The 27,919-nt window shown below is 41.3% G+C and overlaps 1 protein-coding gene and 1 long non-coding RNA gene across 27 annotated transcripts in view; one reads left to right on the top strand and one right to left on the bottom strand.

The window, feature by feature from the left end:
* LOC310765222 lies at window positions 1-2,917 on the bottom strand. Its single transcript, XR_014549498.1, has 2 exons — window positions 2,583-2,917; window positions 1-2,218 (listed from the first exon to the last, which is right to left on the bottom strand). It is a non-coding gene; the product is annotated as an uncharacterized lncRNA (long non-coding RNA).
* The window catches only part of PTPRF (protein tyrosine phosphatase receptor type F), a 476,587-nt gene that overhangs the window by 373,003 nt on the left and 75,665 nt on the right, over window positions 1-27,919 (top strand). For 17 of the 26 annotated variants that reach the window (XM_083619805.1, XM_083619803.1, XM_083619795.1 and 14 more), the window contains exon 7: window positions 16,790-16,900. In XM_083619805.1, coding sequence (XP_083475931.1) covers window positions 16,790-16,900 — 111 coding nt within the window. Of the gene's footprint in view, window positions 1-8,043; window positions 8,062-16,789; window positions 16,901-27,919 lie in introns of all 26 variants that reach the window. The other 9 variants (XM_083619798.1, XM_083619800.1, XM_083619801.1 and 6 more) reach the window with 1 other exon arrangement.

Here is a 27,919-nt window from a genome sequence, read left to right as displayed (position 1 = left end):
TACCGTCACGTCCAAAGTTTATTTTGTTTTTCTTCATTGTAAGCAGTGTCTCAACTGAATTTCACCAGGGATTCGGAGTCCCCAGTTGTAGAAGACACTTGAATTTCCGGGAGGAGGGTAGAAATCAATGAGTAGCATATCTGCAGGCCTGAGAGAAAATTGATTAAGCTGTATGGAAGTAAATGAGGTTTATAGACTTGCATATAGTGAGCTCAAAAAAGAGGTTTAAGGTCTTTATTGGTAGGAACATTGGAAGAGCTCACAAAGCAACATTAGTATATGCCGCTGATCCAAATTGCCTCTACTCAATGAAGCTTCCTTTCCAGCAAGTGTGTAGAGGACTATTGTAATAAAGTAATTCATTTTCATAATCAAAAGAGGGAACTTTATAAGTCTGCAGTTCATAGGGTTCTGAAACTGCATAGAACAGATAATGACCCAATTCACATGTAACACTAAGCCAAACAGAAGCTTAGCATGGAGGAGTCAAACCTCAAACTTATGTACAGATGTAATGCTAAGCTAAATCGTGGTTAATGCCTGGGCCATTTAGCAGCACCAGAGGGGGAATGCTGCATTGCAATCTTCATTCTGGGAACCTGCATGTTTGCTTTCTCCTGCCAAGTTATGGTTTGGCTTTGCACTGCATGTGAACTGGGCCATTCTATTGCTCAGCTGCTGAAGACTTGGGCCCTTCCAAACACTCTCTATTTCTGTGTAGTATTTTCCCAGTGTTCAGACTGCAGTATATCTCTGAACAAATGCAGTTGTTTTCCCACCAGAATCTATAAGATGTACTGTGCCATGTCGAATGGGATTATGTGAGTGTCATGACCACCAGTTGGATAGGCCCCATGACACCACTGGTCTGAGAAGCTGAGGCAAATAGTGTTGAGAAGAGATGGATTTCTAGGCTCTATTGACGAATTAAAAACTGACAAGTCCCTGGGTCTGGGTGGCATCCACATGAGAGTTCTTAAACAATTCAAAATATCTAACTTCTCCCTAAGATTAGACTGCTTATCTGAGAAATTGAAAGTGGCCAGTGTAACACCAATTTTTAAACAGCGATTGGGGCGGGAGGGGGAATCCAGGAAGTTACAGGCCCTTTAGTCTGTTCTGGGAAAGCATTCTTAAGAATAGAATTAGCAAGCATATTGAAGAGCAAGTGTTGCTGAAGAAGAACCACCATAGCTTTTCCAAGAGTAAGTCCTGTCTCGGTGTCTCAATAACCTTTTAGCATGTAAATAGAGGTGATCCAGTAGACATTGTGTACTCCAGCTTTCAAAAAGCCTTTGACAGAGTACCACACCAAAGACTCCCGAGTAAGCTCAGCAGGCATGGAATAAGAGCAAAGGTCTCTTATGGATCAGGAACTGTTTCAGAAACAGGGAACAGAAAGTTAGAATGGAGATCCCTTCCAATGGAGGAATGTTGGAAGTAGAATTTCTCAAGGATTGATGTTGGGGCCTTCTCCCTTTGATTTGCACAGAGTTAAGAGGGTGAGTTGTGAGGTGGCAAAGTTTGTTAACGATACCAAATCGTTCAGTGTGTTTAAAACAAAAAAAGGATTGTAAGGTGCTCCAGAAGGATCTCTCCAAATTGGGTGAGTGTGCATAAAATGGCAAATAGAATTCAATGTAAGGAAGTGTTAAGTGATGCACACTGAGGCAAAAAAAATCGTGAATTGGTGGTGACTCACTAGAAATGAGATTTTGGGGTCACAGCAGATAACTTGATGAAGTTGTTGACCCAGTGAGCAGCAACTGTGAAAAGTGCAGATTCCATGCTAGGGATCATTAGGAAAGGAATTTAAAATAAACCTGCTGATATCATAATGCTGTTATACAAATCTATGGTGCAACTGCATTTGGAATACTGTGTACGCTTGTGGTTGACTCTCCTCAAAAAGGATATTGTGGAGTTCAAAAAGGTTCAGAAAGGGAAAGCCAAAATGATCAAGAGGTTTCAGCAACTCCCCCATGAGAAGTTTACAATACAAGTTGAGTGACAGGGACATGGTAGAGGTGTGTAAGATTATTCATAGTGTGGAGAAATTGGATAGGGAGGCATTCTTCTCCCACTTTCATAATAATTTGGGCCCATCCAATGAAGCTAAATGTTGGAGGATTCAGGATAGACATATAAAAGAAAGTACTTCTTCACACAGGTATATAATCAGCTGAAATAAAATTAACTAATTTATTATTAACTATGGCTACTTGCAGTTTAGTAGCGTTGCAGAGAGCTTGCTGGGGAGACCATGCATTAAAAAGGGACTCAAAAATAACTTAAACAAGGTTTTAATAACAAAAACAAAAACTCCTTATACACTAAATACATCAACAACAAACCAGACCCAACCACCAACCAATCCCCCAGGGTAACGAGGGAGCTAGGTGCTGCTCCTTATATACTATGCCCAAATGCTGACACAGCTTAATTAACACAACCTAGTAGCACCTGCTATGTTTCACAGCTGTAAGACTGGGTCTCGTTATTTGCCTTGGCCCTGGCCCTTAAAGACATACACAACTTGTGAAGCAATAATGAACCTTCACATTTTAAAGTGACCATTCAACAATCTACGCCAGCAAAATGTAGTTGTAGTTACCACTGTGGGTGGCTTTAAAAAGAGGATTAGGAATAAATTTATCAGTGGCTACTAGTGCCTTGATGTCTATGTACTATCTCTGCTGTCAGAGGCAGTATTGAGGTTACTGGGAATCATCAGTGGAAAGGGTGCTGTTGCTCTCAGGTCTTGCTTCTGAATTTCCAATAGGCATCTGTTTGGCCACTGTAGACAGTTTCTGAGCCAGCAGGGTTCTTCTAATGTATGCCACTTACCCCTATAAGCATGCCTTAAAGCGACTCACAGCAAAACAGCAAAAACATATGAATACGTCACTACACTAAATAGTCCAAAACCAATTCATTACAAAATATAACAAAATTTGAATAAACATTCATTTCGATAAAACAAACTTTATAATGTTTATATAAAATAGACAATATAAGTCATTAAATCTTATCAGTTGATATTATTTATATTAAATAGGTAAGCCAAAGCCAGATATGAGAAAGCCTTCCAGTATAATCATGCATTAACAAATAATATAACCAGTGCTATGTGCAATAAATGGCAAGCATATTTTATAGAACCTGCAGCAGATAATCTCTCACATGCCCCACTCTCATATTCTGATTAACTTTCTTACTTATTAAAAAAGAAAACAAGTATTTAAAGGTTATAGTCATATTTCCTACATTTACTGTGGAAGAAAACTAATGCCAAGTCTAGACAGTGGCTTGCAGCTCCTCCTCGCTATTGATTGTACCGAGGCTGGACAGGGCAATTTGTGGGCTTTTCCTCCAGGTGCAACTAAAAGTGGCATCCCAAAATGAAGTAAATAGTAATAAATGTTTGATCATAAAAACTAAACTGTGCCTTTACATGATACAATCTAAGAGAGGCAGTTGACTTACTTGCGTAAGATTCAGGTTGTGACATTCAATCTGAGTTTGTTTAAAGATGAACAAGATTAAAAAGCAGTCAAAATGTGTTAGGTTTTTACCTCAAGTGTTTAGGACATTGCTTTCAAAATGGAACATAGCCATAGAATGATTATGTTAGAGGCCTAGTTTCCCACTTCATCACTTGCTCCCCAAGCAAAGGAAGACAGATCTGCAACATAGAGGTTTGGCAACACAGTTCCTCTAATGGTCCTGGCTGATGAGTGATGTAACGATTTGCTGTTGTTAATTGTTTTTCTTTCTATCACACCCCTCCTGCACTTGCTGCTCAAGGTACTATTAAATAAAATAAGGTTGTAAAATAAAGTAAGGGCATATTAAACATTGACTTACGTAGAGTGGAGGAAGGCGTGGCAGTGAAGATGTAGGCTAAGGAGAAGGCATTTACACTTTGCTGGAAAATTTGTGTAAAAATGAGAGGAAGCACACAAGCCAAAACTGAAATGGGAGGCAAGATTGTATCATTGGCAAGGTTATGATTAAAAGATACTCCTACAGTACCAGATCAAGAAAGTGGCCAGCAAAGTTGCTCTTGCTGCTTAGGCCAGGCATTAATAGAAAATGTGGCTGGTCATAAATTAAAAGTAGTAATGAAATGGATGTAGTGTGGGCATAGTCATTCATCCATTTATGTGACTGCCATTCTGCCAAGGCAACCAAAATGGTTTATAATTTTGAAATACTGAAGCAACCAAAAACTACAAAATTTTGAACAACAGAATTCTCAGTAAAGCCAACCCTGGGAATGTTACTAGGAGGCATTGTAGGGTGGAAGGCATCCTACATTGGTGGGATCTGCATTACTTAACACCCAGAGCATCCAGTATAAGGAATAGCAGAAGTGTGGAAAGGATATAGAATTAGGGTGGCTTGGGCTGCAGTCCTAACTAACTTTCCTGGAAGAAAGCCCCATTGACTCTAGTCAGACTTACTTTTGAGTACACATGGTTAGGATTGAGCTTTTACTCAAAGTAGCACTCACATACCAACATTCTTTTCAAATATTATTGGCTTAGTTACCTTATTGGGAAAGTCAGATCCTCAGGTCTGCTATATCTGTAGTTCTGCATTCAAGGCTGTGCGAAGTGCCATATACCTCAAATTGGTTTGGATTTGGTTTAAATGGTCATTCAGACCTGAATGTTTCTAATCTAGATTATCAACGATATGGACAAGCCTTTTGGTCACATTCAAAGCTCCTTTGTGCTAGAAAGTGAGCAAATGAAGATGTCATTCCTTAACTATAATTTCCTATTTTCATCCAAACCAGGAAATTTTGGTTAACATCTTCAGAACAAACCAAGATATTAAACAGTTTTTCAAAGTTTAATTAACTGGTAACCATGGTTTCCTAGTTCAGATGAAATGGGAAACTATCGTTAATGAAAGACATGGTGGTTTGTTTTGCTTGAAGTGAGGAATGAAAGGACTGTATGCACAGCCAAATTCCTGCTCTTGTCTCTGCTTACTAAGGGTGCTTCCAGACAGAAGTTTATTGTGGAATTGCTGCTGAACCATGCAATTTTTTCTTGCTGTGTCCGCATGAAGTTGTTGTCACCAAAATGCCAAGCAATTTTTTTTTTACATTTAATTTCCATACCCCTTACTGCAAAAAATAGATAAGCAAACATAACTTGTTATAAGCCTTGAGTCACTTCGGATGTGGAAGCTAGTTAATGCATTAGCATTTTTTTGTGTGGTGATGGTGGCAGTTTGTCACATGTGTTGACATTTCAGTGGGTGGCCCCTAATGCGACAGTCTGTATACAGGTACAGAAATACCTGCATACATGCACAGAGCAGAAGGCAATGGAGGGTGGTGGTGGAGTGTTGGACAGGAGGGACAACAAAACCATCTTCATATACACTCTGTTGAGGTCCTCCAATGTGGACAGCAACTGGCAGAATAGCAATGATATCCATGACTGGGAGAGAGGTGGGGAACAGAAATATGTGGAAGCTAACATGCCAAATGTGCACACTGAAATATCTGATCTGAGCATTATGTTTGCAATATAAGCCCCCCTCCTGGAAGCACCCTAAGGCAGCACAATAATAAGTGTCATTAATTATTTAGGTTGGGTGGATGTCTTATAAGAACACTGGAAGCTGCATGCAAAGTCAGTCCATTGGAGCATCTAGCTGAATATAGTCTATAATGACTAGCAGTTGGTCTCCAGGTTTCAAGCAGGAGTCTGGAGATGCCAGGAATTGGATAAACTGGCAGCTTCTGCATTCTTGTTCATGCCGAAAATGTACTCCATTGGAGTTAAAACTTAGGATGTTGTCCAAATTTTTATTTTGTAGCATATGACTTACATCTTCATTTGGTGATCCTGACCACTATCATGGGAGTTCTGAATAATTTTTATTTTATGTCGTTTATTGCCATATTCTCTAACATATATTAGTGCATACTAAACCTCCCAAGAGATCTTGTTTCATTGCTTCAGAGTCACTATACAGCTCTGGCAAGGGCTATCTTACACCGAGATCTGGAGACTGGGTTTTAATAACATACCAGCTAAACTTTAGGGAATCCATTTTGAGTGTGTGTTGGGATTCCTTAGCTTTGCATCCATAGAGAATTTTCAGTGACTAGGTGGATACAGAACAGCTCCAGATCTGTTTGGCAGCAACATAAAACAGATGCTGCTTCAGTTAGCCAGGAATCATTTCTGGACACTCTTGTAAGAGATGCTTCTTGTCTCTTAGAGTAGGGGAAGGGGATGGAGACTCTTTATTTACAGTGATAATTTGGAGATGGTGCAGGGGCAAGTAAGCACTCAGCAAATTTTTCTTTGGGGCATGAACCAATAACCCTCTTCTTCCTGTCAGTACAGCTTGTGAGCCATGCAAGCTTCCGTGATGAGAATGGTTCTGTCAAGGGGGATGGAATGGTAGTTAGAAAAGCAGATAAATAGGCAGCAGATTTATTATGGTAGAGATTACCCGCAACTTCAGCAAATGGCATTAGCCTTCCTGATGCTTCACTCATCTGTGGACAAAAGCATCAGCAAGTATAAACCAGCCATAAAGCGAAAATGGAGTAATGTCATCTCGGCTGTGGAGAATGCTAAACGAAGCAGCTGGAACTGCTTCCTCTGATTAAAAGCTAGGGCTACTGCCTGAAGGAACATACACTAGGAGAGTGGGAGGGAAAGCGATAACAAGTGTAAATATTTTAATTACTCTTTAAGAGGCAAGTTAAACATGCTTAAAATCTGCCTTCTTTGTATTTACAGAAATCTTTGAGTGTCTTTCTTTGTTTCCCATTGGGTGATCAGTGCTGTGGATAATGGAATGTGGGGAGCGGTTAATCTCAGATACACAGCACTCATATGCTTACTGGTATTTATTGATCAATACACGGAACATGATTTGACGCTCTGTGTCCTGTTTAACCCTCTCTTTCTATCTGTTTAAACTCCCCAGTTTTCTTTGGTAAGTGCTTGGTGTTCAGATGTGCAAAATCTGCATCAAACCAACACATACCATGAACTGCCTACAAATTAGATCTGCATGAATCTCCCTCTCCTTACTAACAGCCTTCATTTGCACAAAATAAGACCAAGGGGACAAAACTGGGGATCAGAGGAGTTTGCTGTCAGTTTACATACACGGGTCTCCCTCTGCACATCTGGACCATGCTAACAATAAAGCCCATGACTGAGCAAACTGCACTTTTGCTTGACGTTTTGGAGCAGTTAGCTTTGTAACCAAGCCCTCCTTATAAGATGCACTCATAGCATGTGAACTTATTTTCTGCTCCCTTATAAGGAGGGTTGGAATCCCTTTCCTCTGCCTACTGTATAAATTATGCAGAGCGAGTCTGGTGCTCCATTGGTCCAAATAAAAACTAGAAGAAAGTGCTTTAGATTTTTATTTGAAAAATCTGTTGTGTAGAATACCAATTTCTGGCCAGGGGGAACCTGTTGTAGGTTTTATTAAAGTTACCCCTGAATTCATCACTCAGTTTTTAAGTTTCAATTACATAATCAGATTTTGTCCCCAACGGTCCATGTAATCTTAAACCAAGAATGTGTGTCTCACCAACACCATATGCTTAATTTTTCTCCCCACACACACTCTCTCACAACACTCACTCTGGTACTCCCACAAGCCCCATCTTCTGGCAGAATAAAAGGGCGCAGCACCCATATCCCAGTGGCTTCTCCATCTCAGTTGTGACAATGAATGCTAGTGGTTTTGCTTAGGAGTCAGAGCCCTCCTTTGTGTAGGACCAGCAATATATTAATTGGGTAAAATGGGGCCAGACTCTGTGTTCTTGGTAGCAGAGAGCTTTACTAACCACCTGAGGGCATCACTCTGACTTGTTACTGCACATCCTTTATTTCTTTTTATTTATTTATTTTTGTTTGTTCCTGTTGCGCTAATACAGATTCTAGCTTTGAAAAACTTTCTACTTTTTTAGTTATAATTTTCTTCCTTTCCTCTTTGTACTAACGCTTCTCTCTAATCTTATTTGCATTCAAATTACCTCACCAGGTGGTACACCAATCAGAGGTAAGAATGCTGAACTGTGCCTCTAATTGTCATGTCACTCCATATCCTTTCTGCCATGCCCGTCTCCAACAGTATATCATCTCCAGCTATTCTTTCACTCCAAACTCTTGTCAGCTCACTTGCGCATCTGCCGTTCCTTCCTGTGTGTGCTTGTTTTTGTTTATTTTTAGTGTGGCGCCTTGTAGAATCATCCATCGCAGGTGTGCACAGGTCAAAGGGGGTTATTCAACGGGAGGTTTTCAGAGGGAGAACGCTATCCCCATTCATGCCACAGAGGGCTCTGAGGTCTTGAATCTTTCAGATTCAGTCACCCTCTGGGGCACCACGTAATGGCAGGTCTGAAATAGCTGCTGTGGCATGTTTTGAAGGATGTAACACTTTCACAAGAGAACAGTGAAGCCCTTCCTTCTGCATTATTGCTGACAGGAATTGAACTAATACAAAGGAAATAAATTCTTAAAATGCCAGGCAAATCTAACTTGAGGAATAAGACTGGAGGACTTTCTTTGAGAGCTGAAGGTGCACCTTTTCATAAATTTAATAAATAACATTATTATTATTATTATTATTATTATTATTATTATTATTATTATTATTATTTTGCTGGCCCTTCTCTGATATGAAGGTGAAGGGAGGAGATCTAAGATGCCAGCTCCACCCCTTCTGAAGCCTGACAAGGATTCATGGTGCACTGTAGCATAAAGATTTGTTGTGAGTAAATGAATCAGACACACATCTGGCTGCATTAAGTCTTCAATTGTTCAATCCACCTCCAGTCTGACAGCTCTGCATTCCCAGACCTTGCTAGTTTCACTGCCTATATGTGCTAGTAACATTTCTAGCCTACACACTCAAAGTAGTCCCTTGAATTAATTTTAAGGTTGTAATCAGTACTATATAGTGTGACTCTGATCTCTTGTGATTTCAGTTACCGCTGTTGACTGACCCCTGAATTTCCTGATAAACTTTTTAGCACCACTAAATTACACTATCTCATTTGTCCAATGCTCCCCTTCTTTCCTCCCCCTTCTCTCTCCACTGAATCACTGCTGGAAGTTAATAATCCAAGTCTTTGGAACTGGTTCTGTTGCTGGGGGTTAATGTTTTCAGTTCTTGTTAAGTGATTTTGGAGCAAATGGGGGTTGCTGTTTCAAGTGTATTTGCATCAAGTTGCTTCTGTGAAAAATCTGGGTCAGGGGGAAAACTGTAAACCTCATTTTGATATGAATGGGTTTCTCTGTCATCTTCTCTCTGGAATGCTGCAAGATTGACAGCTGTGATGCCACACATTTTTAAAACCTTTTCTCTGCTTCTATCACAACTCTGAAAGCAAAATGACAGACTGAATGCTAAGTAACCAAGCAGGCCCTATCTTTGCCCATATCAGGTTGGGCCTTTCCCAGCACACAACTGCTATGTATTTCCTCTGTATCAACAAGCGAGGGCATTAATGACTCAGCACCAGAACCGCCTGGATGTTCCGTACATCCTTTTTGAGGAAAGTGGACATATCTTTATAATGAGAATCATCCATCTCATAAAACATAAATCTCCCTATCTGAGTCCTAATGAGGTATTTTAAGAATGTGTCTGACATTATTTAAAATGTATGTGTCCCGTTTGAATGTCAAAGATGACATTTCTGTACGTGCCAAAAAGCCACCTCTTAGCATCTCATACAGGATTTGTGTCAGACTTACACCTTTTGTTAAACACACAGGCTTTTGAGTCTCTAAAGATTACCAGATGTGGTAGGTGAAGGCACTTTTGTGAAAGGGAGGTTATACTCACATAGTGGTCTGTACTGTGGTTCTCACTAAGGTAAGTTTGTTGCACTTCTGGGATCAATTTGATGTGGAAATAAAACTAAATTATTTTTTTGTTTGCACAGCTAGTTGGATGTAAAGTTTTCAGTGGTTCATGTTGAGAGGTGGGTTCTATGTGAATGCATTGAAGGGCCAATCATACTTTCTGCCTATTGAATGGAAGTGTTATGGAAGTCAGGCCGGAGAAGCAGGATAAAATTTTATTTCTGAAACTAACCTTTCCTTTGGGCCCTGCAGCCGCAGTTCTACTCTTGCTGTCCAGAGGTGCTGTCATTTTTCTAACTGAGAGCTCTGTGTTCACAAGGCATGTTGTCACTTTTAACATTCCCCCTTTGCCTTTCAGGTGAGACCCAGGCTGAAAGGTCAGGGTGAGTTTTGATAGACTGTTCAGAGATGCATGGGTCTAGTTGGTGACTGGCAGGTTAGACAAGAGGATGGATGAATGGATGTGTATTTTGAAGGATGGCTAGTAAGCAAAAATAAAAGCTGCTTTAGGGAAAGTGACTTGACACATGTCCCCTTTCTCAAAGTTCAAATCAAGTTTTCTATGTTAGATAGATAGATTCTTTATTGTCATTACACACGTGCAACATTGCACAAGTGCAACGAAATTGGATGCCATCCCTTAAAAACAACAAAAACAAAACAACAACAACAACCCACAAACCACATTCCAGCCACACCCACACCCACACCCATCAATCTCCCAAGTCACACTATCGAGTTACAGCATTCAAAAGGGCCACAGCTCTCGGGTAGAAACTGTTTTTCAGTCTATTTGTCCTTGACTTGATGTTTCTATATCTCCTGCCAGACGGCAGTAGTGCAAACAGACTGTATCCCGGGTGAGATGAATCCTGCAGGATGTTGTTTGCTTTCCTAAGACAACGGGAACCGTACAATTCTTCCAAGGATGGGAGAGGTTGACCAATAATCCTTTGTGCTGTGGTTATGACCTTCTGGAGCACCTTCCTCTCCCTAGCTGTACAACTGGAGAACCAAGCACAAATACAGTATGTAAGAATGCTCTCTATGGAGCCTCGGTAGAAGGACACCAGCAGTCTCTCACTCAGATTGTTCTTCTTTAAAAGTCTGAGGAAATAAATTCTCTGCTGGGCCTTCTTCACCAGAGCAGTGGTATTTGCGCTCCAAGTCATGCCCTGATCGATAGTTACTCCCAAAAACCTGAATTCCGCCACCCTCTCCACCCGTTCCCCATTGATATGCAAGGGCTGAATGTCCGCCTTTTTTTTCCTGTAATCCACCACTAATTCCTTGGTCTTAGCCGTATTAAGAGCCAGATTGTTCTCTCCACACCAAACACAGAGCCGCTCCACCTCGTCCCGATAGGCGGACTCATCCCCTCCTGAAATGAGCCCTACCACCGTAGTGTCATCAGCAAACTTGATGATTTTGTTGCTGGAATAGATGGCTGTACAGTCATACGTATAGAGAGCATAGAGCAGGGGACTCAACACACAACCCTGTGGTGAGCCGGTGTTAAGGCTAAGGGCTGTGGACATATGTGACCCTACTCTAACCCTCTGAGAACGTTCTGACAAAAAATCCAAAACCCAGAGACAGGTGGAGTTGGAGAGTCCAATCGCCTCTAGCTTGGACACCAGTCTATGGGGGAGAATAGTGTTAAAAGCTGAGCTAAAATCCACAAACAGCAGCCTCACATAACTCCCCGGCTGCTCCAGATGGGACAGAGCAGCATGGAGAGTGGTGGTGATAGCGTCCTCTGTGGATCTATTTGCCCTGTATGCAAACTGGTAGTTGTCAAAAGTTGATGGAAGACAGGAAATAATATGACGGCGCACCAGTTTCTCAAAACACTTCATGATGATTGGAGTCAGTGCAACTGGTCTGTAGTCGTTCAAACTACTGATTGTGGATTTTTTGGGCAGAGGGACAATAGTTGACGACTTCAGGCAGGGTGGGACAATAGACTGGTGTAAGGACTTGTTGAAGATCTTAGTAAAGACCCTCGCCAGCTGATCCGCACAGCCCTTCAACACCTTTCCAGTGATGCCATCAGGTCCAGCCGCCTTCCTCGGATTCACCATCCTCAATACCTTTCTCACCTCATGCTCCTCTACCGTGAATGAGGGGCCCCTAAGGGCTGGTGGCTGTAATACCGGCGTCTCAGGTGGCTCCTTCTCGAAGCGAGCAAAGAAGAGGTTAAGCTCCTCCGCCAGCAAAGGGTCACCGTCGACAGCACCAAGGTTAGGTTTGTAGTTGGTAATGTGCTGAATCCCCTGCCACATCTGTCTTGTGTTGTTGCTCCTTAAATTATCCTCAATCCTCAGCCTATAATCCCGTTTTGCCTGTCGAATGCCCCTCTTCAAGTTTGCTCTTGCCACACTGTAAAGCTGCACCTCGCCTGACCTGAAAGCCCTGTTCCTTTCCCGCAACAGGCCCTGGACCTCTCTATTCATCCAGGGTTTCTGATTGGGATAAAACCGGATGGATTTGTTTACTGTGACAGTGTCTGTGCAATGATTGATATAGCACAGAACTGCCGCCGTGTGCTCCTCCAGGTCTGAACGATCGAAAATATCCCAATTAGTTCTCTCAAAACAGTCCTGCAGCTGGTGAATAGCACCTTCAGGCCAGATTTTAACAGATTTTAATATTGTGGGAGCCCGTTTCCTGAGTGGGATATATGCTGGTACCAGGAACAAAGACATATGGTCGGACTGGCCCAAGTGTGGCAGCTGTAAAGCCCTATAGCCGTGATTTACATTCGAATAAACTTTATCTAGTGTCTTGTCCCCTCTTGTGGGACATTTCACATGCTGATAGAGCGTTGGGAGCACTGTTTTAAGTTCTACATGGTTGAAGTCTCCCGCAATGATGTGCACAGCTTCAGGATACTTGTCTTGCTGGCTGCTGATAAGGCTCTGCAGGCGTCCCAAAGCCAAGTTGGCATTGGCATCTGGTGGCACGTACACACCAGTTAACATAACAGCTGTAAACTCCCTAGGGAGATAGGCTGGTCTACATTTAACAGCCACATATTCCAAATCCGGTGAACAGTGACTGCCCACAGTCTTAGAATTATTGGACCAGCATTTGTTCACATATACGCACAGCCCCCCTCCTCTAGTTTTTCCGAAGTTTTCTATGTTGTTATAGAATGCAATTAAATATTACGAGAAATATTTCTCCTGGAAGCAGAAAATGCTGGCATGTCATGGACCTCTGATGCTTCAGATTTTGCCATTGCAGGTACATGAGAAGCAGTGGAAGTGTTAAAGGGAAGACAGCATTTTAAATGGTCCTTTTCTTCACAAAATAAATTGGAATCAATTGGAAAGCGTTTGTACCCGTTGACTGGATAGACTTTCCTCCAGTGTGAGTTTCACCACTGCAAAGCAGAAGGACAATTACTTTGAAACAGAAAGATCTGATAATTGGCAGAGAAGGGCTGAGAAACTTTTTATCTAATACTTTTACTATTGCCCAAATTTCACGCTGTTTTGCCCTTAGCACCCTCTTTGGCAGCCTTGTAGTGCTGCTTCTCTTGGGATCTGCATATCTCAATCTCTCTTTTTCTGTATCTGGAGTACAAGAGGAAAGTGCATGAATGCCAGATGCATGATACACAAAAGGAAGGGGAATCAGTGATTGAGCTGTATTCCTGCATTTGCCCTTGTGTGCTGCTCAGTTTCATAGCTCTCCGTCAGTGACTGCCTCACTTGTATATATCACAGAAACCCAGCTTCATTCCAGGTCCCAGCCATGCCAATCATCATGCTCGGGAAGAAGAGGCACAGCTGAACAGGAACATAATGAGCATCAGTAATAACATCACTGTGGTAGTTTTTATTTATTTAGCTTATTTGGCCGTAAAAAATAAATAAATTTGAAATGGGGGCATTTGGCTGCCATTCCAGGTAGCACCTAGGATTATTAGAGCTGAAAATCTAAGCGGCATGTTAAGTATTGATATATAAATCATGATCCAGAAAATTTTGTGCACCATTTTACTCTACTGGCAACTGCAGAGCTGCAAGAACCCAGTGTGAGATTGTGAAAGTAGGCTTTTGCCTTCCTCGTCAAATCCTCAAAAAGGTTTCACTCTTGTGGACTTATATGAACATAAATTTAACTGAACTCAGGTGAAGCTTCTGCGTAAACATTCATAGGATTGCTCTGTTAATGAGACAGTCAACATTTTTCATTAACTTTGCTGGTAAAGCAAGGCAGCTCCTGCCAAAACCAGAACACTTCTATGTTCCATAGATTAGACCTACCTGCAGAAATGTAAGGTGAGAAGGTATCTGTGGATTTATTTATTTTAGCCATCTCTGACCATGCTTATGAAGCCCACCAACCCCCACTAACTATTTTCACTTGCAATTACAAGTCAGTAGAGAGTAGCCTTCCCCAATTCCCATCAGCCCCAGCTAGCATAGCCAATGGTGAGGAATGATGAGAATTCTAGTACAAAACATTTTGGGGTTGGGGAAGGCGATATAAAGCATATGCATGTGCCTCACAAGTAGAGAGGAGCAATGTAGGGAAACACACATACATAATGTTTGGAAATATCCAGGGTCAAGGAACAGGAGGCTAGGAGTTTGAATCCCCTTTCTTGGGGGTTCCCTCTGCCTCCTGTCAGCCATGATGCAGGTCATCATTGCTTGCTGTTACTATATTTTAAACTTGCTTTTGTTATATTTGAAGGCAGTGATGGACTGGATGTGGGCCAACAAATTAAAAATGAATCCTGAAAATCCAGGAGCTGGGAGGGCAGCCTCTTCTGAGCAAGGTTGCAATCCCCTAGAAGAAGCAGGTTCATAGCTTGAGGGTGTTGTCCAGCATTGTCACTTTAGGTGGCTAATTTCCTGCTATGGCTGGTTTGCCAGCTACAACCCCTTATGGACAGAGGGGACTTCGCCACAGTGCTGCATGCTCTGGTAACTTCCAGATTGGACTACTCTACATGACGATGACTTGGAAACTTCAACTGGTTCAAAATTCAATGGTCAGATCACGGGCTGGGTTTGTTCTAAAACAGCTACATTTTCTGCCAATTCAAGGTGCTCATGCTAGTTTTTAAAGCTCTAAATTATTTAAGCCCCAAATATCTGAGACACTGCTGCCTTCTCTACAGACCCTCTCAGATATTAAGATCAGCAGAGAGACCCTTTGGGTGGCTCTGCCGCCCTCAGAAATTCAAGGTGATGGCTCAGGAGAGGACATTCTTTGCAGCAGCTTATAAATAGTGGCACCTTTGCTATATAGCCTTTGTCAGTTGCTGAAGACGCACCTTGCTATCCTGGTGTTTTGGGTGTTTTCAGATGTGTGTTTTCAGGACCCACCTGAAATTAGTTTTAACTGTTTTTAATACTGAATTTAAATCATAGTAACCAGCCCTGGCACCTGCTGATGAAGGGTGGGTAATAAATTTAACAACAGCAGCAACGTAGCAGCAGCAGTAGTAGTATTGGTAGTAGTAGATGTTTTCCTGGTCTGGGTTACAAAACATTAAAAACAAACCTGACAATGCTGATGCTGCTGTATTAAAGAACAGTCAACTTATTAGTATTATATGTGAAAGCACCTTAAGAGTGGCAGAAGGAAGGCTTTTCTGGCTGGCGTCCCCTGCACTGCCCCCTGCCAGCCCCAGCGTAACAATAGGAAGGGCTCCCTACATCATTTTTATTACATAGCAAAGCTCAGTGAGGTTCATTTTTTCTCTCCCTGACATATAGACTTAGGCTACAGTCTCAATTTATCCTTCTAAATAATGTAGGTGGCGGCAGTTGATTCACATTAGTTTTCCTTCTGTTGCAATGATATGAAAACTGAATTTGACCTCTGTTCCTTGAAGTGGGAAGAGCGGAGACAGCAATTTTGGCTTCTGTTCACAGTGCTGTTTTCTCTGGCAAATGGAAATGGGTTCAGACTCTGACAAGCAGACAGGTTAATGCTTTTTCTCTTGGTTCAGGTGTGTATGTGTTTCTGAGCAAATGCCCTCTTCTGCCATCTCTGGAATCTCAACTTCTGGAAGAACCAAGAAAGTCTTTGCTGCTCAGGAAGTATGGAGGTTCTGATCTGGCAAAGTGGCATCAAGGCTACTTCTACATTCACCCTTTGCTTATTTTCCCCTTCACCATTGTCATCCTTACTTCCTCCACAAGCTAGATGCAGCCCATTTTAAATGATTTCCAGAGGAAACAACTGGACAGGGTTCAGCACTCATCTATGATGGACGAGATAAGGAACAAGAATGCCATTCAAGCCGTATTTGTCCCTAATGTGGGTTGGGCTGATTTCAGGTTTAAGTTGGATTTAACACAAGTTGTACCATTTTCTGATGCTGACTTATTAATTGTATTGATGGTTGTATTGAGGTCTTTATCATAAACGAAAGGAGTAGTCTTCAGAAGCAGAGATGCAAAGGACTTCTTAGGGTACAATCTTGTAATCCTTTTGGTTTGTAGGTTTCTAAGATTCTGTTATTCATACTTTATGGGGAAGTGAAGGTTTAATTTTAGAGAATCGAATTGATAATTAAAGGAAAGAGAGTAGTGCACCAAGATGCAAATTGGTTGTGTAAAGATGGTATTTGTTGTGATATTTCAACGGATAAACATGAATTATTTTGAAAGTTTCTGTGCTTGGTAGAAATGGATGTGTTCCATAAGAAGTGAATTGAAAAGGTGTCAGTAACTGTTTGCCTGTGCAGCTATAAAAACTGGACACAGCAGATGCTTTTCAGCAACAACCAAGTGGAAGTGGTGTTTGGTGGACCCTCTGAGAAGTGCCATGCCACACATTTACCAGAAGCCCTTTGTGTCCTAAGTTAGGGACACAGAGCAAAAATTTACATGTTTTGTAAATATATTATTATAACCAATATTGTCTGTGTTCTATTTTCCACATAGGAGCTCTACAGATTGAGAACAGTGAAGAGTCAGACCAAGGCAAATATGAATGTGTCGCCACGAACAGTGCTGGGACCCGTTACTCTGCTCCAGCCAACCTTTATGTGCGAGGTAAAGTTGGAGAAGGCAAACTTCCATCCCTTTCTACCTTCTCTTCCGTGTCTACACCTTCGCTAATGACCCATGAGACGTTGCAGTGAGAGGTTACCTTTATGATGTATTGTAAATGAGGAAACCTAAATGCCCAACCAGTCACTGAGTTCAAGCTTTGGAAAGTCAATTCTTGCCATATTTTTTTTCTTTATTTCATTTTTTTCGCCAGAGCTTCTTTAATGGTCAAACTGGTTAAACCACTGTCATAAAGGGGGCAGAAGTTCATGTTTAATTATTTGTATATTTTGTTAAACAAAAGCGTGTTGGGGGGCTTTGTGAAATTAGTGGGTCTCTCTTTTTCTCACTGCCACCCTTTTTGGGGAGGGTTTGTTTATTTATTTTAATGAGATAAAGCTTTGAGCATTCATTTCATAAGCTTGACTTGTTCTCTTGCAGGTGAGTTGGTGCATCATGTTGACTCTGGAATAGCATGTTAGTTTCCATAAGCTCTCTTGGTCAACACCTTGTCAGCAACGGGGATTATTGCAGAAGCTATTACAATAGCTTCCATTCCTGCTGAGAATCGGCTTCAGTTTGTTGCACGAAGCCACTTTGCCAGACTGTTTTCTTAACTTGTTATTATTCCCAGATCTCAAAGTCTTTTCACTCACTACGTTAAATTTGATACAGAATTTTGTGTTTGGAGAGCAAAGAGTTTGGCACTTCATTAAAAGCTGATGAGTTTTCTGTTCTGTTTTACATGGGAACAATGCGTGTTCTCCTTGGCCAGACCTTGTATTAGCCAGGGATATTAATGTAAGACACCCCTTGGAGGTGTGGTTTGGTACTTACATAACAGTGGGAAAGAAGAAGAGTGTCAATTTGGTGCCTTTGACTGGTTGGCAGTTGAAATCATATTTTATTCCTTCTTAGGTCCTGGATCTCAATAACTACCCATTTAGAAATACTGTTTTCATCTTCATTCCTTCCTCTGTCTTTTCTCTTTTCTCTCTCTCTCTGTCTCCCCACTTGATCGTTGCTTCCTAATACTCATGCACACGCCTTTTATTTGTGGGGTGGAGGGGAGCTGCCTTAACCAAGCTGAGGAAGAGTTATTCCCAGGAGAAGCCAAAATGACTTACTGTGTGATTGCTTCTAGGTCTCTCGGTTACTCTCATTGTGTTCAGCACTCATTTTCTACAGGTGCCGTTTCATCTTGCAGAACAATTTCAACATACAAATCTGTACGATGCTGAAGTTTCAGATAGTCTCAGAACTCTTTATCTGTGCAGCAGAAATGCCCATTTCTCAAGCATAATGTGCTTATTATTGACCTTATATACCCTGTACTTTGTGTGTGTGTGTGTGTGTGTGTGTGTGTGTGTGTGTAGTCAGCTCTAGTAAAAATAATGTCATATCTCCCCAGAGTAAAGGGAGGGTGTTTGTTTGAACATATTTCATGTTTACATTGTTGTATAAATTTTTGGACATTCTTAATCACTTTCACATTTTTTCCTAAGTATCTTTCTCTGTGTTGAGCCTTTCCGAAAAAGCTTGGGAAGGCTAATGTTTCACCTGAATACACAGCTTGCCAAGGCAAAGAAACCTCACCTTTAAACCTGGCTGATTCCCTGTTTGTTGAGACTTTCTCTATTTAGCTAGAGAACTCCCTTTAGATTCTAAGGAGTGCAGTAAACTGTGACCCCAGGTTTGATGCGAAGAGCAGGTTGTTCAGCTAGCTGGCTGGCTGGCTGGCTCTCTCTGGAGATAAGGTGACACAAGCCAAGCTTCTAGTAAGGATATGTTTCTAGCCCTGTGTGTGTGGCTCATTTTCTATTAACTGTTGTATTTCTCAGGCATAAATTTCGAAACAAGCCTCTTTTTATTGCGTATAATCTTTACAAGGTTGGACTCCAAGCTGCAGGATTGAGATAAAGCCCCATAGTATATAAAAGACAGGTTACTACATAAATTGTCCCCTGTGGAGGTTTGCCATATGTACTGTTTCTCGGACTATATTTGTGCAGGCGGCTTTGTTTTATATTTTTTTTTTAAATATTTTTTATTGCTTTTTTTTTTTCTTTTTTCTTTTTTTTTTTTTTTTGCTTTTTTTGCAGGCGGCTTTGTTTTATAGAACAAAATAGACACCCTAACCAGCCCAGCGAAAGACTTTCACCATTCCTTTGGCTCCCAATCCATTGCCAAAGCAAGAGGCTACTTCCCTTGTTTGAGAAAACAGAACAGGATGTATGCACAAATATTATCCACATGTTATATTATTGAAAACCATACAAGTTTCATGTCACTAGAGGCAAGGAATACTGTAGCCATGATGACCCCTTCTTGCTTGCAAAGTGTCCTAAGGTAGGGTTGGTTTGCATCAGGGGATGGAGTATTCAATTTTCCCACTGCTATTCCTGTGTGGGTGTGTATATGCGTGCGCGCACACACACACACAGCTGCTTTTATCCCAGCCAAGGTTCTGGACTCCTGGTAAGCTTGAAATCACAGGTCTGGACCCTCACAAACGAAAAGATGAGGGTTGCAGTTTCAAGGGAAAGTGGCTGGTAAAGGAAGGTTAAGAATCACTTTTACTCCTTCCCCTTTACTCCTCCTCCTCCCTCCTTGCACTGCATCCCCTTGCAACAGCACTTTGCAAGGGAAGAGGAGGAACCATTCAGGGGTTTGTTACCCATAGCTGCAACATAACATGCAACTTGTCCCTTACCCTTGTTCAGATGTGCATCCAAAGAGTTAGAAGCATCCTACAGTGTGTGGTCTCTGTGTAGCTCTGAGAAAAGTAAATGGCAAGCCACAGTAATCTGTAGCTGGTGCCTCCAATGCCATATAGTTTTCTATGTGTATAATAACCTGCATGTATAATAACCGAGCACTTTTCCTTAGTGCTCATATCATTTTCATAACTCCTCTCAATAATCCTTACACTCTGTAAAATAGACCACTACCAGTATCCACATACTGCAAATTAGGAGGTGAAACTGAGAGAGACCTGCTTGTTGGGAGCAAATCATAGCTGAGCTCTTTGAACTGGGTACTTCCTCTCTCTTAGACCACACCTTTAACCACTTCCCTACATCAACTAATCTTGTGCACATGGGGAAAAAACAGTCAGTGGGAAAAGGAGATAATTCTTTCCATGAATAAAATATAGCATGCATGTGAGCAGGGGGATGGTCTGAGTAGCTGTACATAGGCTGAATGTGGCTTGTGGATCTCAGATGGTTGGATTAGCTCTTGCGGCATCCTACCAAAATGTTTTTTTCTCTCTCCTAGCAACCTTATAAGTTGAAATGGTTGTCACTTGGCCTCTTCTGCATTTTCCGTCAGTTTTTCCCCAACCAGCTTCAGTGGATACAAACTCCAGGGGGGATAATTTGGTTTAGTTATATTCCTCCTGCACATAAAAAAGTTTGCTCTCTGAGCCACATATCCTTCCATCGCTTAAGAGTTCTTGAGTGCTGTAAAACCAAAATAAATTGAGCATCAGCTAAGAGTTACCCATCACTGTGTCATCCAGATTAGGTCAGCCCTGTTAGTAATGCCATTTTGAAGGAATTTTTTTTATGAACAATAAAATTGCTAATTGAATCAACTATTAAAGTAAAATGTTGACCCACAAAACCAGAGATTGGTTAGGCTGCAATCCTGTACCCACTTATTTACATGGGAGTAAGACCCACTGAATTCAGTGGGAGTTGCTTCTGAGTAAATAGATGGAACTGTAACTACCTTTCTGTACGAAAAGCTGACCACATTGTGACTTTTAAAAAAATGTTAATCTTCATAAGCCTTATACAGAAAGGTGCTATGATTAAAAAAAACACCAAATTTACACTGTGATAAGGCATGCCTTGCCCTTTTTCTGGAAAAAGAAGTTAGAAGTGTAACTGGATAATAATAGTAATAATAATAATAAGGCTACAATTCTATGCACAACTAGCTGGTAAGAGTTAGCATGTAAATATTTTAAATAGGAGTTCTTAAAAATAAATATTAAGCAAGCACACCAGTTTCTTTGTCACAGACTTCTCCAGTATGATGAAATGCATTGTATTGTTAGTTAAATTATAACAGCTATTTCTAAATGGGCATCTATACCTACAAATTGGCATATACAATTTTTAGGCAAACCAGTGCCTTCTTTTTGTCCTCTTTTTGGGTGATGGATTTTCTTGTTTGGGGTGGGGGTTATTGTGCAAGTAGTCACCCTAACTGTTACCACTTTGGCTCTTCTGCAGAGGATAGGAGAATGTGCTATAAGGTTTATACATAAATTATCAAAGTGATCAGGGTTACTGGGAGCTTCTCTGACCTTATCAAAGTAATCAGGGTTAGTAGGAGTTTCTCAACCTCTTCATTTACTTTCTGTTTCTCTGTGGAATACTGGGAACAGCATTGTGCCTTCTGATTGCTTGTCCAATATCACATTTGTTATTTTGATGCTGCTGCCCCTCATCAAGTGAGACTAGCAGTTGCTGTCAGACTACTGACAGATGGGGCCCATGAAACATGGAACACTTAAGGCCTCTCTTGGCTCCTGTAGGTGATAGCAGAACTTGAGGTTGTGGTGTCAGGTATATTTTGCATATATTGCTCTTTCCATGGAAGATGTAAACTACTGCACTTCTTACTGTCATGCCTTTAAGTCCCAGTGTTCTGAAAAGAGCAGGAGGACTTGCTTCCTGCAGTGCCAGAGATAAGGGATGAAGAGAAGGGCTCTGGGGAGAAAGTGAGCATTCCAATTCACTAGGTGTTGGCATATTTACTGATAAAGCAGGCACAATTTCAACATGAGATGAGGTGTAGCTGCTTCCATCCAGGGTCTTTCCAGAGCAGACTCAGCTGCAGATGTTCATTTCCTATAATCCATTAGTATAAGAAGTGATTAAGAGATAATCCAGCAATTAGTAACAAATTACAGGCCCCAAGATCATTCTTGACTGACAGGCTAGAAAGTTATCTGTTTGTATTAGTGTGCTTCATAAGTGAACCTTGCTTACTGTAATCTAAAGTACAAACACATGTGGGCAAACCATTACAGCTTGCCTGGCCTGGGCTTTGTACTGATGAGTTGTATAGCATTGCTGTGCACCTCAGATAGCAGAGTCTTCTTTTCATATTGCCTACCTCAGTGTTAGTTCCTTTTTTGTGGAATGCTGGTAATTTTGCAAAGTAGTTGCCTCTATATAACTACTTTTCACTGGGGTAGTAAAACTGTATTTGGGCTGATACATTTCAGACCGCTTAGTGGGGTTCACATGATTCAATGCTCTCTTTCCTATAAAAATATCACTTCCACCTAGAAAACTAAATGTCAAAGGGAAAGAGTCTAGCCTAGCCTTCTCTCAGAGAATACTAATTTACTAACGTACAGGAATTATTATTAATATTTTGGGTCCATATTGGCGAATCTTTAATTATATAATCCTCCTATCTGTACTCTGAAGCGGTACAGCCCCAGACACAGGTCTGCTCACCTCACTGAGAAATGGGGAACTGAGCCAAAATTCAAACCCACCCAAATTGCTGAAGTCCCAAAGATTTGAACCTTTTTTAATAGGAAGGTTATATAGCTGGGATTCTAATCCCTTCATACAGCAGATTAGGTTCAAATAATAGAATCTTATGAACAATCATTTGACTACATATCCAAAGGCGGAACCTTTGGCATCTTCCCATCATCCCCTGAAACAACTGTGGAACTACAAATGTGGTACAATCCTCCTGTCACACTCAGAAAAGAGAAAGTACTTTTCCCATTCACTCCAGGGTGGTGACAAAGGAGTAAGCAGAACTAAAACAATATTTCCACTTTCTGTACTTAATGGCTACTGCAACACACTTCATTCTGGTCCTTGAGCAAGTGAGCACATACTCTTCGATTCTATGCAAAGAGAGGAGTACAGTGCTTCCTTTCCCCTTCCTCCCCCACATCTATTGTGTATCAGTGCTGAGAATATGCACTGTGGAGTCTATCTTAGCTTCCATGGTACTTCTTGGTGCAGTCTGTTTAAGGAGCAGGTAGGTGGCTGCACATCATGAAAACTAGCTGAAATCCCATCCTCTCTCATCCTTGCAAATGAATTACTGATGGAACCAACCATACAGTGTATATCTTTCCCATTAAGGCTTTTAATTGAGAGTGTGTTCTGCTGACAGGCAATGTCCTCTCCCCACACCCGCCGTGCCTTTTCCCATCCTTAAAATGTGACTCATAAGCAGTTTCTAACCACCAGAACAGTCTCTGCATTCTCTCAGCAAGGGTTCAATTTCAGGCGATTCACCACAGATATTAGCTGCTATAAGGTCATTCCTGCAAAGGAAACGAGGTCTTCCATGCCCTTCAGGGAAACACAACTAACCTCTTACTGTCTCTCCTGCAGGAACAAAAACAGGAATGTACTGGATTGCCCTGCTGATTTGGGGTGATTGTTGCTTTGACTTCTTGCCCTCCTTTCTTTCCCAGTTCAGTGCATCAGGGGTCCTGACACAGCAACTGGTTCATACTGCACTAATGTTTCTCTGCTGCTTTTAGCTCTGTTTGGAAAGAGGGAGAAAGAGGCTCTTCATGCTTAAAGAATTCCCATTGTTCACCAGGACTGCTTCCTCTGTGTTGAGGAGTGATGGGGCATGTGTGCAGATACTGAGCTGTGTGAGAGAGGCAGGTGGGGGTTAAAGTGCCTCCGCTACTGTCTGTACAGTTGGAATGGAGCTTGGCACTTGACTGAAAATCCTGTGGTGTCTGAAATGTGGTGGGTATGTCCATGAGTGTGTGCACACTTGTTCTTGCCTGTACTTGGCCAGAAGTGGGGGCAGCCTACCAAAATCAACTTGGCTCTTGGTGCTCTTGGGACATGTGCTCCTATATACTGATGGTCTGGTTGTGTGCATCTGGATGAGGAAGAGAAGCTGAATCCAGTGTTCTGTGGCAGGAATGTTTGTTTGTGTGTGTGCGTGCGCAGTTGCACAGTGGGTAGTCCTGGCCGGTCTCTACCATCATGTCTTGTTGTTTCAGTGCTGTGCAGACACATGCAGCTTGGCCTGTTTTTACTCTCTGTGTTTTTCCTTGTCTTTTTTTATTCCCTTCTCATCTTCATCGCACAATGTCATCAAACAAAACAAACTTTCATCTCTCAGATCCGCGAGAAGGTTGGTCCTTTTCACTTCTTATCCATCTACAGTATGCCACCTCTGATGAGACTTTTCCAGTAGGGGATGGAGAGCCAGCCCTGCAAGGGGAGGGTCTGATGGCCCCTGGCTCTCTGCCAGGCACTGCCATAGCAGGCCTGAATCTGCTTCCTAATTGCTATGTCCTTGCTGACAGCATTGACCACACTGCTTGCATGCCTTTTGTCGCTTGATGTTTAAAATGCACAGACCCTTATCTGCATGCAGTCCATCCCAAAGATTTCCGTGTTTTGAGATGGGAATGGGGTGCATGTACATAGAGAGTAGGCAGCAGAGTGGGTTTTGCCTTAATCTGTTACTTTGTTAGACTCCTGTGTGACCTTTCCTTTTTTTTGAGGAACGCAAAGTACTGATTTGAAGTTTCGGTCAGGGTGGACACCCCTTGCTCACAGTGTAAGCTGCTTGGTATAGAGTAGGAAGAGGAAGGAGCAACTGATAGAGGCACCATAGCTGCCTTTTTAACACATTGAATTCATTCCACATCACACTTGCGTTTGAGATGCTGTGTTTATGATACACGCAAAGCACCACTGACGTAATTGAAAAAGCAGAGTTTTCTCATGCTGGATCATTTTTGTTTATAGGATTGTTACCTGTATACCTGAAACCCAGGGACTTCATTCTTCCCTGGACAAGGACTCACTCAGCAAGGGCAACAACTGTACTAGAGAAAGGAAGGTGTGCCGTTATCTTACCTGCCTTTCTCTTATTGACAGTGCTGTGTTGCTCCAAGATATTAGACAAAAGGTGATTGGTAGACATCAAAATTAGCAGGTGGCTTAAGCTACTCCAATATTTCCATTGAAGTTCAATTTCTGTTCTAAATCAGGTATTTTCAAAATGGTGCTGAGTATTGAAATTAAGAGGATGTTGCCTAGACTTAGCAGTGCCATAACCTGAAGCAATTCCTATAGATATATCAGCAACTTTCTCTGACCCAAGGTATTATTCCTTTGATGAAAGAAACAGAATCCATAACTTTATAGGCCCTAAAATGACCAATTAATAGAGAGTGGTAGATATTGAGAGTTAGGAAATGTCTATGCCTTAGTTCTGAAGGGGATAATGTTCATCCCTCAGTCCAAATGCTCCGCCATTGCATCCCTTATGTTCCCACACTTTTTCCTGTGTACCTGTAATGGTCACAGGACAGTGACTACCCTGTTCTGCATGCCAGGACTTCTGGTTGAAGTCTGTACTTTAAAAGCACCTACTTTTCCAAGTTACTCTTCTGTTGTTTGTGCATCTTGTTTAGTACAATAGCACTAAAGTACATGAAGCCTGAGACACTGCTATTTGGACATTCCCTTAAACCAAGACTCCTCAAACTGCTACACAGCCATACTAAGTGAACTTCATTAGAATTAGAACTTGTTTAATGAGCTGTCATTGCAGTTGTCCCAGAGCTGTTGCTTTTGTTTTCATTTTAGTTCTCTGAATATGCTCCCCTTAAGAAGGGGAGAAAGTTTTCTTGTTTTCAGACATAAACCAAAGCTTGTTTAAGGCAACATTGCATGTGATCCTGGCAGGAATTGAAGCTGAGAGATAGTGAAACGTTCTGAAGCTGCACAGATTCTGTTTGCCTGGCACTTTCATGTGCAAGGTCAAGTAACCTGAACAAATTAAATCCCTTCTTCCAGTGGAACCACCAGCATATATCAATAGCAAAAGTAGCCTTGATTGACAGATATATGCTTAGGGCTGTTTCATGCATTATGCTTACACCTTCACATATTAAAATAATAAGTGTGACTTCCATTTTCTCCAGTGCACAAATGGGTGTGTTTTATTTTTATTATTAGTTACACTTTACAAACCATACATAAACATCATTAATGTTATTCACAAGTGTTATGTACACACGTCTCTATAATTCAGCATGATATCTCAACTTATATGCTCAAAATTCATTTTAAATCCAACTTTTTGTTCCAGTTTCATTAAAATATATCATATTCTGCATCAATAAATAAAATTTCTAATTCCTTTAGGTTTCCATTCCATCCAGTTAAGTTTCCATAAAACTATGCTATTTAAAAATTTATCAGAATACTTCATCTAGCAAACTGCTTTTCAGTTGTCTTTCTTTCTTTCTTGTTTCAAAGCTACAACCACTAGCCTGTGGAAAACAGGCACTATTTTCACACTATATTCCCAGAAGTACATGTTTCCCAACACCCTTGTGAGAAAAAGGCATATGTGGAACAGCCCTTGACCAGGATGTTGCTTGGTCCCAGCCCACCAGAAATGTCCCAAAGCTCAAACATTTAATGGGGAGAGATATGCTAGATGCTAAATATTCCAGTGGGATGTTCCAAGCCTTATAATTTGTTTGGCACTGATAATTGCATCTTAGTTTTTGTCCCCCCCCCCCCCCAGCTTTACTTACAACTGTGTACTGTTCACCCATGCATTTAATTATTGCTCTGCGATTGCTACCAGGTTATTTATTAAGGAGTTGTTTTATCTTGATATAGCAGCTCTTTTCTCTCCCCCCCCTTAATGCTGTGTTATTTTCAGAAGTGAATGAATGCAAATTCCAGAGCTGCAGAGTCTGCCTCTCCCTTGCTTTGCTATTAGCGTGTCACTAGGCCGAACCGTGATAGGTCTTTGGCATTGCTCTGCTGTAATGATAGATCCTCTTTTATATGGGGTTTTCAGCGCAAATAATTAGCTCTAAAAGTTATAGCTGAAATATAATCCAAAAATGGCTAGGCCCTGTTTTGGAAATTGTCTATAAAATGTCAGCACTCAGGGATGTATTAGGAACATAAATAGTGAGGCATTGTTTGAACAGGAGTTTAGACTCTAAATGCATCTTTTTTTGCCTTCCAGTCTTCTCCCTCCTGCTGGTGATTCTGTCAGTAGATTGTGAGGCCCTAGAAACTACCTTTCCATCAGGATATATTGTTTAAAACAGTAATGACAAGTATGAGAAGGGGTGGAGGAGCTATTCAGATCTGATAATTTTTCCAGTTTGCCCACCTTCCAGAAGCAGTTGTGATAAGCAGAGTAAGATAGAGCCATGGACACTGGACAATACAGGAGGAAGGATTGTTTAGTTTCCCAACAGCATTGCTTTTACCCCAGCGTTCCCACAAAGCCAGAAACAAAACCATACATGTAAGCTGACCCAGGTAGCAAACTTGTGCAGCTGTCAGGAAAATGAGATTTATATTATGGAAGAATTGAGAGAGGAGGCAGTTGTCTTTGGCATGAACAGCTTATTAAAGCAGTTTCGCTACCTGAAGGAGGGGATCAATTTGCATAGTCTCCCACTCAAAATTAAGATATCTTGAATAAAATGTTTTGCGAAAGTCAAAATTATATTGCAATGATGGTTACTACCTTGGCTTTGTTTCTGGATGGTTCTGGCATTTTGTCACAACTGAGAGTGCTGAAAGCTAAATCAAGACGCACAATGTTGAACTTTAATTAATACTCCAGAATCTGGAAACAACTTTTGACAAAGATTAAAATCCCTAAGCACGTCATGGTCAGATGCAATACTTGCAGAAGATGAAGTGGGGTTTGTGTATGAGATTTTAAAGTCAGACTATGAAAAGAGTTGAAGCTTTGCGAGTGACAAAACCAAATTGCTTATTAAGGAATTTTTAAAAATAACACACCATTGATCCTACTGTCCAAAAGTGCTAACAACAACAACAACAACAGGAATTCATCTTTTACTGTAAATTAATTTTGGCTGGCTGGTGCCTTTCACTTTTAGTGTGACTCTAGCACTCCTTCTGTTATTATTTTCCAGTGGCCTTAATTCTCTTAGCTCTGCTGCAGTAATCAGTTAATAGTTGTTAAAACTGCCCAGCT

The sequence above is a fragment of the Podarcis filfolensis genome (genome assembly GCF_964270895.1).
Source record: "Podarcis filfolensis genome assembly, chromosome: 6".
In the NCBI taxonomy this organism is placed as follows: domain Eukaryota; kingdom Metazoa; phylum Chordata; class Lepidosauria; order Squamata; family Lacertidae; genus Podarcis; species Podarcis filfolensis.
The sequence above is the reverse complement of the archived record's forward strand: the minus strand, read 5'-3'. Positions and strand labels throughout refer to the sequence as shown.